Source organism: Telopea speciosissima, chromosome 3 (genome assembly GCF_018873765.1).
Source record: "Telopea speciosissima isolate NSW1024214 ecotype Mountain lineage chromosome 3, Tspe_v1, whole genome shotgun sequence".
Lineage (NCBI taxonomy): Eukaryota > Viridiplantae > Streptophyta > Magnoliopsida > Proteales > Proteaceae > Telopea > Telopea speciosissima.
In genome coordinates, this window is record NC_057918.1 from 62,702,125 (window position 1) to 62,712,758 (window position 10,634).

At 41.2% G+C, this 10,634-nt stretch overlaps 1 protein-coding gene across 2 annotated transcripts; it reads left to right on the forward strand.

Annotated features, from left to right (window-relative positions):
- The first annotated feature begins 3,407 nt into the window (after nucleotides 1–3,407).
- Nucleotides 3,408–10,375, forward strand: LOC122654428 (tyrosine--tRNA ligase 1, cytoplasmic-like). 2 transcript variants are annotated; one of them, XM_043848510.1, is made up of 10 exons: nucleotides 3,408–3,566; nucleotides 3,696–3,843; nucleotides 4,614–4,903; nucleotides 4,980–5,088; nucleotides 5,472–5,577; nucleotides 5,662–5,744; nucleotides 5,970–6,115; nucleotides 6,898–7,003; nucleotides 9,967–10,026; nucleotides 10,137–10,375. In XM_043848510.1, the coding sequence occupies exons 1-10, from the start codon at nucleotides 3,469–3,471 to the stop codon at nucleotides 10,155–10,157; spliced, it is 1,167 nt and encodes a 388-aa protein (XP_043704445.1). In that variant the 5' UTR covers nucleotides 3,408–3,468; the 3' UTR covers nucleotides 10,158–10,375. The 2 variants fall into 2 exon arrangements, with proteins under 2 accessions (XP_043704445.1, XP_043704446.1); XM_043848511.1 differs by having other exon boundaries at nucleotides 3,409–3,566; nucleotides 4,992–5,088.
- Nucleotides 10,376–10,634: the final 259 nt, after the last annotated feature.

The window sequence follows — 10,634 nt, forward strand, 5'->3', positions numbered from 1 at the left end:
AAGGGCGGACGCTGGGGGATCAGGTCGAGCGAGGTCATCTCGTTCTCGGTCAGGGGTAGTACTCTATTTACATAGTTCAGATTCATCTCCTTCCACTCGGTTCGGAGAGGGCTGTTGGGAATGGAAGCGAAGAAAAAATGGGGCTTCCAATACTTGTTGAAGGTTGGCGTGCCGACCAGAAACTTGTGACCGCCTAGAGCCGCACTCTTCCCGATCGGCGGCGAAATAATACCACCCCTTCTCGGGAGACTTCTTCGGAAGAAGGGCCGAGAGAAAAGCGCCACGCTCGCACCTCGGCCCATCTCGCAAAACAGGGCGTAGAAGCCATAGACGGCCAGCCAGGAGTTCAGCACCAGCTGACCAGGAGACAGGTGGAAGTGGTCCAAGATCTGGTCCACCAGGCTGAGAACAGGGAGCCGAAATGCATACTTGAAGGGCGTCTCGTACAGAGGCACCTCGCCGGGCCTGATGAAGCAGGCCATCTCCCCGGGATTAGGAACTCAGAGCTGAATGTCCTCGGGGATGGCGTAGGTCGTCCTCAGATAGTCGAGGTCGGCCTCCGTGATTGTGCTCGGAACGGTGCCGACACTGCCTTCCTCGGGCTCAGGGGCGTCGGTGGATGAGCTTACCGAGCCAACCCCCATCTCGGACGAATCTCCCTCGCTTGATTCCTCATCTGATGAGGACGACCCGGAGTTCTCGGCCCGATCTGAGGCTGTGGATTGGGCCGCGTGGTCAAACTCCATGGGTAACGGGGGCTCGGCCACCTCGGCCTGATGAAGCTCCACTACATCGGGCTCGTCTGAGGTCGAGCCCAACAGGTCTATGGTGGGAGAGCGGACGGGGAGTTCTCGGCTCGGACTCGCGCCCTCTGCCGCCCTGGCGAGCAGTTCGCCCATAGGACTACTACCAACTGACATACTGGGCGGAGAAGACTTACTGGTTGAAGAAGAGTTGAGCTGGAACGAAACGACGGCCGAGTCGATCACGAACGAAGCTTCAGCCGAGTCGATCACGAGCAGGCAAACGACGAGATCTGCCGAGTTGACGGTTCCAAACTTGCCGAGAAGTCAATAACTTAGAGCAGTGAAGAATGAATAGTTAGGAGTCGCCTATTTATAATCCTTGGGTTTCACTGATCCAACGGCCGACCAGAGCTCAGCATGATCCAACGGCCCAGATCGAAGGACGTTTCGAATTCCCGAGCCCGCCATAATGACTCTGCTGACGTGGCACGGACACCCAACCGTCAGATCGTGCAACGTCAAATCCGCAGCAATAAATAATCTCGGCCCAACCGCAAGAATCTTCCCGACAAGGGCCCAGGAAATTTCACTCATCAACGCCGAGCCGACACCTGATGAGTGGGGGGGCCTGTGATGAGGCATAAAACACCCCACCTATCAGAGGCTGCCACGTGGCCGACCCGACCTCAGTCCGAGAACCGAGTGGGCCGAGCAGGAAATTGGGCCGACCCCATATCCGATAAGTCACCTGACAAAGCCTGGTTTGAGCGAGCTGGCCGGTAGCTGAGGCCGAGATTATACGAGTCAGCTAGACTCCTAGCCGACCTCATGGCCGAGATCGACCTCCTCCCGGGCCGACCTCCATTGTCGACCCCACGGGCCGACCTCGTAGGCCGAGCCCTCCTCCATGGAGGCACTCATAGCACCCCACCGGGATCTCGGCCACGTCGGACATCCCGAGAATCACGGGATAAGGACCGAGCCACGATCCCAGCGCAACACGGAATCACACTCTACATGGACTCTTACCTTAATAAGAGTCCGACCCCGAAAATAACTCTCCACTCCGCTCTACGTGAGAGAACCTTCCGAAAGAAGGACTCCTACCATACTAGGACTCTCCCAGCCGTCTCATCTCCTCCTTACTCTATAAATACCCAGGTATGGAGCTCTATTCGAGATCTTGCTTTTTAATACGTAGTTACGCTGTCGCGTTGAAGACCTGACTTGAGCATCGGAGAGTCCTAGGCCGGAGCCACACCGGCCCTCTTGCGCTCATTGTTTGGTTTTTGCAGGTTCATCCACGGGCGAACCAACTACCGGAGGTTTTCACACGCAACAATTTCAATCCTGTTCGGAGGGCTTACTGGTTATCCTAAGACTCACACTCGACTGTGATATTAGCCCCATTGAGTGGCTAGATTTGGTTATTTAACTAGGCCTTATTTCTGAATTTTGGCCTTTGTGCTACCCCGCTGTTGAGGGTTGTTTTAAGTTGACTGCTGAGTATTCTTGGGTTATTTGGAACTAAATCTAACCTAGATTAGTTCTACATTTCCCCCCCCCCCAAAAAAAAAAAAAGAAAAAAAGAAGGCACAAACCCTCGGCCTTACCAATTTGCATCTCGCAAGAACAAAAACTCTTGTTCGAACTCTTGGAGACCTAGCTGCCGCCCCCTACTTCTTCTCTGCCTCCATTCTCGTTTGAGTTTTCTGGCGACCGGCGAGTCTTCATCCAAGGCTTAATACCCTTGTTTCCTACTTCTCCGTCTCCACTCCCGATTGATTTCAACGACGGAAAAACAGTATTCGAAGGTGATTGCAGCGGCGGAGTAGTGCGGACACACTCTGTTCCTCTTCTTCTTCTTCTCCGGACACACTTTGTTCCTCTTCTTCTCCGTCTCCATTCGGCCAGCGATTGCAGGGGTGACTCTTTCTTCTCTGTTTCCATCTGTAAGTCTTTTCTCAGAGAATGCCAAGTTATACATTGGTTTGTATCTATTTGCCTGTATTTTATTTTTTAGGTTCAAGACTGTTGTGGATTTTGATATGACTATTTTTACAATGACATTTCATGGGTTTTTTTCCGATTAAATTTTATCACATAGTTGTTGGAAGGTTCTAATTTTGTTTAAAAAATATCGCCTTTCTGTGCATTTTCCTGTGATGAATTCAAGTCAGTTCTTGGTTTTGGTTCTTGAGGGGTAGAGATTGTGTTGAAACAAATTGAATACTGTTGTCAAATAACACTTGAAGAATAAAAAGAAGATGTAAAACAGTACAGATTTTAGACAAAACATACAGGTAAATATACAGTATCTATTGGGATTTGGGACCTGAAATTTTTATAATATCCCCTATGATAATCTTATAAGATGTAATAGTGGATATTATATTGTGTTTATTTTAGTTTTCAGGTTTCCTTTTGATAATATAATTGTCTACATGCTATTATTTTGTTAGTTGGTGAATGTCTGTTACATACTGAATATATGCCTCTGTATTTTTGCTAATGCGTATCGTATCATTGCCGTACATGTTTTATTATGCTGGATTTTTGAAAAGCATTATTGCCGTCTGACCTGTTTAATTGCCGTACATATCCGTATCCGTTTTATTGCTGTTCCCGAAATTAGTAAAGTCTGGACTCTTAATTGCCTTAACCTGCCTCTCTCTCTCTCTTTCTCTTTATAACTAAGATTTGGTTTTTGGGTAGAGATTCCATGGCAGAAGAAGAGAAAATATCTCAGAACATGCAGTCCCTGTCGGTGAATTCAGCTTCTCAAGAGCCATCTTCAAGCGATTCGAATCAAGAGACTGGGTAAGGAGCTGAAGTTGATATGAGTTGCGTTTTATTTTATTTTATCTTTTTAGGTGAGGTTGGAGATTACTTATTTTGATGCCAAATATTGATTACAAAGTTTGAGATTTCTGTGTTTCATTTGCTTAGGATGACATTAGAGGAGAGATTTCAGATTATAAGGAGTATTGGAGAAGAATGTATACAAGAGGATGAGTTGTTGAATCTGCTCGCCAAGAAGCCAGGAATTATTTGCTATGATGGCTTTGAACCCTCTGGGAGAATGCACATTGCTCAGGTTTTTTTAAATTTTTTTTATAGATTTACTTATTTAGTTGTTTCTTTTAAATGTGTTTATCAGAATCAAACTCAGTTCTATTGGTATTTTGTTTTTTGTCTTCTGATGGCTGTGGAGTTTCCATTACTTTCTTTTTTAGGTTTTCGTTTTCTTTTACCAACTTTTTATATTACAATGGATGGATGTGTTTAGCCGTTAGATTTAGAATTTTTTTCCCCCTGATTGTAGTTCTTGTAGAATTCTTTTAACCCATCGAACAAGCCCTCGTAATTCAACTTGAATCAGTTAATTAGCTGCCTGAACTGCAATTGCTTTACTAATTTAGCTAGTAGTTTACCCGTCTATGTATGCCAGGAGTTACCCATTTCCTTTGCTAGAAAGTCGAATGGGTCTGAGTCATTTTCTAGAATTCCCAGTATCATCGTGAAATCCAGAAGAGAGACCTTTAGATTTTTCATAGGACAAGATTCTTCTAGGAAGTAGCATTGATTTTCTTCTCCTGGGTTTCTCCTTGAATCAACAGAGTAATCAGTTCATTTTCTCCCAGCATCTAAGACAAGGGCTTTAGCACATATCTTATTTATTTTGCTCTTGGAGTTTGGTGCTGGTTGGTATAAGGTCTGGTCTTTTATTAAAGCACAATGGATTAAGCTTTTGGGAATTACTAAATTAGTTCCAAAAGTTTGATTTGGGGAATGGGACACAGTACTGTCTGAATCTTTGTTCTGATTCCTGAATGGAGCCTTTCCTCTTTGGTTTTTATTTATCAGGGGGTTATGAAGGCAATAAATGTGAACAAACTAACATCTGCTGGATGCAAAGTAAAGATATGGGTTGCAGATTGGTTTGCACAGCTAAACAACAAAATGGGAGGCGATATGAAGAAAATTAGAACTGTTGGAGATTACTTGATTGAGATTTGGAAATCTGTGGGAATGGATCTCGAAGGAGATAAGGTGGAATTTTTGTGGTCTTCAAAAGAAATTAATGCACGGGCAGATGAGTACTGGCCTCTTGTGATGGATATAGCTCGGAGGAACAAGCTTCCAAGGATATTAAGGTATATGAAAATCTCTGGTTATCTTTGTTAGCTGGATCATCTCCTAAATTAAAACCTTATGCATGGTAATGTTATGCCCCATTTGCAGGTGTTCTCAAATTATGGGTCGTAATGAGCAGGATGAATTGACAGCTGCACAGATTTTTTATCCATGCATGCAGTGTGCCGACATATTCTTCCTGAAGGTGCCCACACCCTCCTTTTCTATTTGGAGCATGTATGAATGAACTTCTGATGCGTAGGATGTGTAAGGCTATACATGGCACTTTCTTTTTGGGTTCAAATATATGTACATTTCTTAAGTTGTTGTTGGTGGTATTAACAACACCTTCAGAGGCAGAATGTGGGGTTGTTCTGCCTAGGTTTTTTCTCAACTTGTTGAACTGCCCACCAGAAGAAAATCTGTGTATTAACTTGCTCTTGATATTAATACTTGTTTTATTTTTGTCACTATTTTCTCTGTTTTTTATGAATAATTTCTCTTTTTCATTTTACAATAATAGTAAATTTTAACAGTCTGACCAAAGTGTGCTGATTTTTCTTCTACAAATTATTATTTCTTGAACAGGCTGACATCTGCCAGCTGGGCATGGATCAGCGGAAGGTAAACATGCTTGCCAGAGAATATTGTGATGACATCAAAAGGAAGAACAAGCCTATCATCTTGTCACACCGTATGCTTCTACTTGCCCATACTTTGTGTTTCTGTATTATTCTCTGCCTCTGATTATTTAGCTTTTGCTGTTGGTGACTCGCAGACATGCTGCCTGGTTTGCAACAAGGGCAAGAGAAGATGTCCAAAAGTGATCCATCATCTTCAATCTATATGGAGGATGAAGTGGTATGTGATTTTAGTATACAAAGGAAACTTTAACATGTAGTCAAGTTAGTGTGGAAAGAAAGCGATCTCTGTTAGTTCTAGGCAAACAAAAATGTTATTATGTTGAAAGCATCGGAAAGTTAACCCTGACGCCGTCTTAGATGCACCAACTTGTAATTCAGCTCATCTTCATTGTTTTTATTGTAGAATCACTAAATCTGATGGCATTCATACTTGATTTTGCAGGCAGAAGTCAATCTGAAGATAAAAAAAGCTTACTGCCCCCCGATGGTCGTTGAAGGAAATCCTTGTTTAGAGTACATTAAGTACATAATCTTACCATGGTTTGGTGAGTTCACAGTAGAGCGAGATGCAGCAAATGGTGGGGGCAAGTAAGTATATTAAGTTTGTCACTCATCTACCTTACATTCTGTTTTAGATCCTTCCGTGAATGCTAATTCTAGTTGGTTGAAAAAAAATTTGTAAGTAGTTGGTTGAAAAGACAAATAGAATGGCAGAAATTGTAACATTTAAAATAGCAGTCGAAAACAAAGGAAAAAAATCCTTAATTCATTTCTGCTAAAATCTAAGGGTATTTGGTTGAAAATTTTGTTACAATTTTGTATTCCAAATTTGTAGTGGCCACTGCAAATTTTTTTTTAAAATTTTTGTTAAACTTTAGTCACTCCATCCTAAAAAAGACTGTCTAATTTGGAGTCCTTCAAAGCCTCAATTCATTTGTCCATTAGAATATTAAATGCTTTGAAATTTTCTTGCTTTTCCATATTACCCTTAATATGTAGTGGCCGCTACAAATTTGTGCGTTAAATATTTAATGAGTTAGTGAGGAAGGAGATTTAACATAGTTGGCATAAATTTATGAAGGGTAATTTTGAAATTAGTCGAAATACTAGGTTATTAATGTAATGACAAATTCTTCTTTAAAAGTTAAATTTATCAAACTTGACAATCATTGCAGGACTTGGGGGTGGGGGGTGGTTACACCACCATTTTACATTTAATCAGATGGATCCGAATGTATATCAGCCTATAGGTTTAGAAGGAACTCATGCCTCTGTTTTTTCACACATCTGAAGCCTAAAAGAATTCTGAGACATTACTACTTATGCAATTTCAATCATAGTGGGTTTTGTTTCATTACCCCTTTTCTCAGGACCTTCAAAAGCTATGAAGAAATTGCTACTGACTACGAAAAAGGAGAACTACATCCAGCAGACCTCAAACCTGCTCTATCAAAGTCTTTAAATAAGATTTTGCAGGTGAGCTCATTTCTTTCACTCTTTTCCAGTTCTTAGAAATGCTTACTCCTAGTTATGAGTACTGGTGTAATGCTACAATGTACCCCTTTAATATCTTTGCAAAGAAAGAGAAGCATGCTTACTGGCTATCCTTTTTTTTTTTTTAATGTCATTCTAAATACACTTTTCCCCTTTTGTTCTTTCCCTTTTGTATTTACTGGCCTTTTTTTTTCTTTCTTTATCCCTAGGCCTCCTTTTGTTTCAATGGAAAAGTATGCTGGGAAATCAATTTATACTTATAAAACTTATTTTGTTTTCACTTTCATTTGGGAAAGAGTGATTGACCAAAAAAAAATTAAAATCAAACCATTTGATTGGGGGGTAGTGTCCTTCAGTGGCAATTGCATGATTGACCAAGATGCTGTAACTTTTTTTTTAACAGCATCCTGAAAATTAAATTGGAAGTTGCTTTCCAAACTCTTACATTCTATTTCAGTAAAAAAAAAAAAAATCAAACCATTTGATTTGGGGGTAGTGTCCTTCAGTGGCAATTGCATGATTGACCAAGATGCTGTAACTTTTTTTTTAACAGCATCCTGAAAATTTCTCTCGTTTTTAAGGCATTCCTGGAAAATATTTTCCTATGAAACAAACAATCTAGGAGAATGGTTTAGTTATAGTGTTTTGAGTCATCTGAAGAAATAATGTTTCGAGTCATCTGAAGACCAAGTTCTAGAAGGCATAAATATGGCCTAAACATGGTATGGCTATCTATAATTAAAGTGCACGCATAGATAGTGGTGATTGGGTCATTGGATCCTATTATTTTGACATCTCCACTATGCGCTTCTTCTACAAGAACATGGACATGATTTGGTGGTGTTGATCATCTGATCTCTCACTTTATTTTTGTAGTCTTAGAACAAGACGTGACTAGGAAGTTCATAACAAATCTTGATGTCTAAATAATTCAGCCTTGGGCTCCCTATGTTGGATCTGTCTCCTGTACTTGATTGAAATGTATATTAGCAATAACGTACAAAAACTGTGAGTAATTTAGAAGTCCTTTATATTTATTTAATGCGGAAACAATTTGGAACTTCATTCTGAAGCGCTATCTGTAACTGATGTCCTCATTGAAATATAAACTTCTTCAGTTACTGGCTCTTTGAAAGCCTTTATCTAAAGGGTACATCTGTTTGTAATCAAGAAGGTTACAAACAGTTACAAACAGAATTTGTAACCAAGAAGGTTACACACAGAATTTGTAACTGGACTATTTTCCCCTCCGCATAATAATGTGGTGATATAATAGGAGGGTTAAATAGATGATTTTGCGCGCGCGCGAGAGAGAGAGTCTTCTGAACCGTTTCTTCCCCCTTTCTGGAAGAACAAATGATAAGGTAGAAGAAAAGGATATGCGAATGAGAGTGGAACTCCCTGGAAGCTTAATTTGCCTTATAGAGAGAGAGAGAAGACCCTGATCGGTGGAGTTGCAGTGGAGAGAGTCTTCTGAACCGTTTCTTCCTCTTTTCTGGAAGAACAAATGATAATGTAGAAGAAAAAGATATGCGAATGAGAGTGGAACTCCCTGGAAGGTTGATTTGCCTGATAAGGTAGGGACTAGGGACAACACAATTATGGTTACAACAACGGGGGAGGATTGAAGGGGGAAGGAATTATAGGGGCACATCTCGACATCAGCATTTTGTGGCAAATTTGACAATGGCTTCAGTCATCAAACGTTCTGTCGTAGGCTCGTCTCTCTTTGGTTGTGTTGAGAGTTGAGACTCTGAGAAGAGAGACTTTGAATAGGTAAATAAAGCAATTTGTTGTAGGTGAGATTGATAGTGAGAAGGTCATCTGGCGAGATGTCAATATAAGTCTCCAGGCGAAGAAAGCTTCGAACCTGCGACTCGCTATTTGTCTTTGTCAGTTGCTACACTTCTCTGGGTTTTCCTTTTCAAATTTCCAGTGTCTATTCCAGCAAAGATGGGGAGGGCAGAGGACAGATGCGGGGGTGGGGACAGAGGAGGTTGTGTTGGGGCCTTGAGAGAGCTATTTTTATCGTGTGAAGGGATGCCACTCTGATCATTTGATATAATGACTTCAATTTTGTCCATTGTCAAATTTCGTTGTCTGCATCAAATTTCATGTCTACAGTCTTACTCTTTGAAGCAAAAAATTGATTTTTCCATACAATCTTGCAGGCATCAAATGGCATAGTTGATGTTGGTAAGTAAATTGGGGAAACGATGACTCAAACCGTACCCAGAATTTGTTCCCGGAATAATTTCTGAATCGAAGAAGCCTTCCCAATAGTCCCTCTCCTCTTTCAATTTCTCTCGTGTCTGAAACGCCGGCAATGGAGCAGTGGTAGCATCGTGAACTTAGCATAAAAGCAGCTAAAAGTTTATATTTTGTTTTATCAATGTATGGGTTCTCTAAACGCTGCCCCTGTTCTTTTGCAATCGGACTGCAATCACTGGGTGGGTACTTGGGAACAGGGTCAAGGACCAGACAAGCAAGGAGACCGTGCTTTGAGGTCATGTCTTCGTGGCGTCCAGATGGTTATCATGTATCGTGAGCAACAAATTTTTGTCCAAGGGATTCATCTGCTGCACGGTGGGGAGAGGCATTGGGTCACTGCCCATAGGGGCGGGGGAGTTGCCGAGTGGAGTACGGGTGCGGAGAGAGGGAGAGGAAAACTACAAAAAGACCCAAAAAAAAGAGGTTGGAAGTAATGTACCTAGGGCAAAAAAGAGAGGTTACAATAGACTTTTGTAACCTGGTTGGTTACAAACAGATTAATCCTTATCTAAATTATATATTTTTTCCTGACATTAAGTAGCAGGTAAAGATGCCAATGAGCTAATTTATGCTTATAATGGACAATGGACTATCCTGTGATCAAGCAAAAGGTCTTGTTTTATTTACTATAACCAACTGCATTCTAAATTGTATTATCCTTTACCTTTTCACAGCCTGTGAGAGATCATTTTGCAAATGATGCTACTGCCAGGGATCTACTGAAAAAAGTTAAAGTAAGTGTTAATTTTGTTTCCATTCCATCACTCCTGTTGCAAATACCTTGTCTGTCCTTAGGTACTGATTTTTGTGGCTGAGAACTCACTGAATTTCCTATAATTTGCAGTCTTACAGAGTAAGCAGGTGATGAAGTTGAGAGTCAAGATACTTGTTTGGGTTGTTGCTCCAAATTCAAAACTTATGATTTAACCAGCCAGACTTTTAATTCCAAATTTCCATAGAACTTGAGTTTAATTTTTGAAAAAACTTGATAAATTTACAAGCCAGGTGCATTCTAGATGAATGCAAAGGGAGAATTGAAGTTCAGGTTCTATTTCAATTGCGATCCTAGATTCTTGGTTGTAACTTATGTTGCTTTGTTCAAAAAGAGATGTGGTTTCCCTGATAAACTGTAGTTCATCTTTCCCAAACAGGCAGAAGACAAAAGTTGTAAACTAACATTGTGTTTAATATGCATTATCAGAATAGATTTTCGGTCTAGAGTGCATTCTGAACACGATTTTTCGCTATTTTCTCGCTCCAGAATGCATTCTAACCCAAAATCTATTCCTACAAGGCATACCAATCACATCCTAAGACGGCTCCTCCCATTGCATTCTATTTC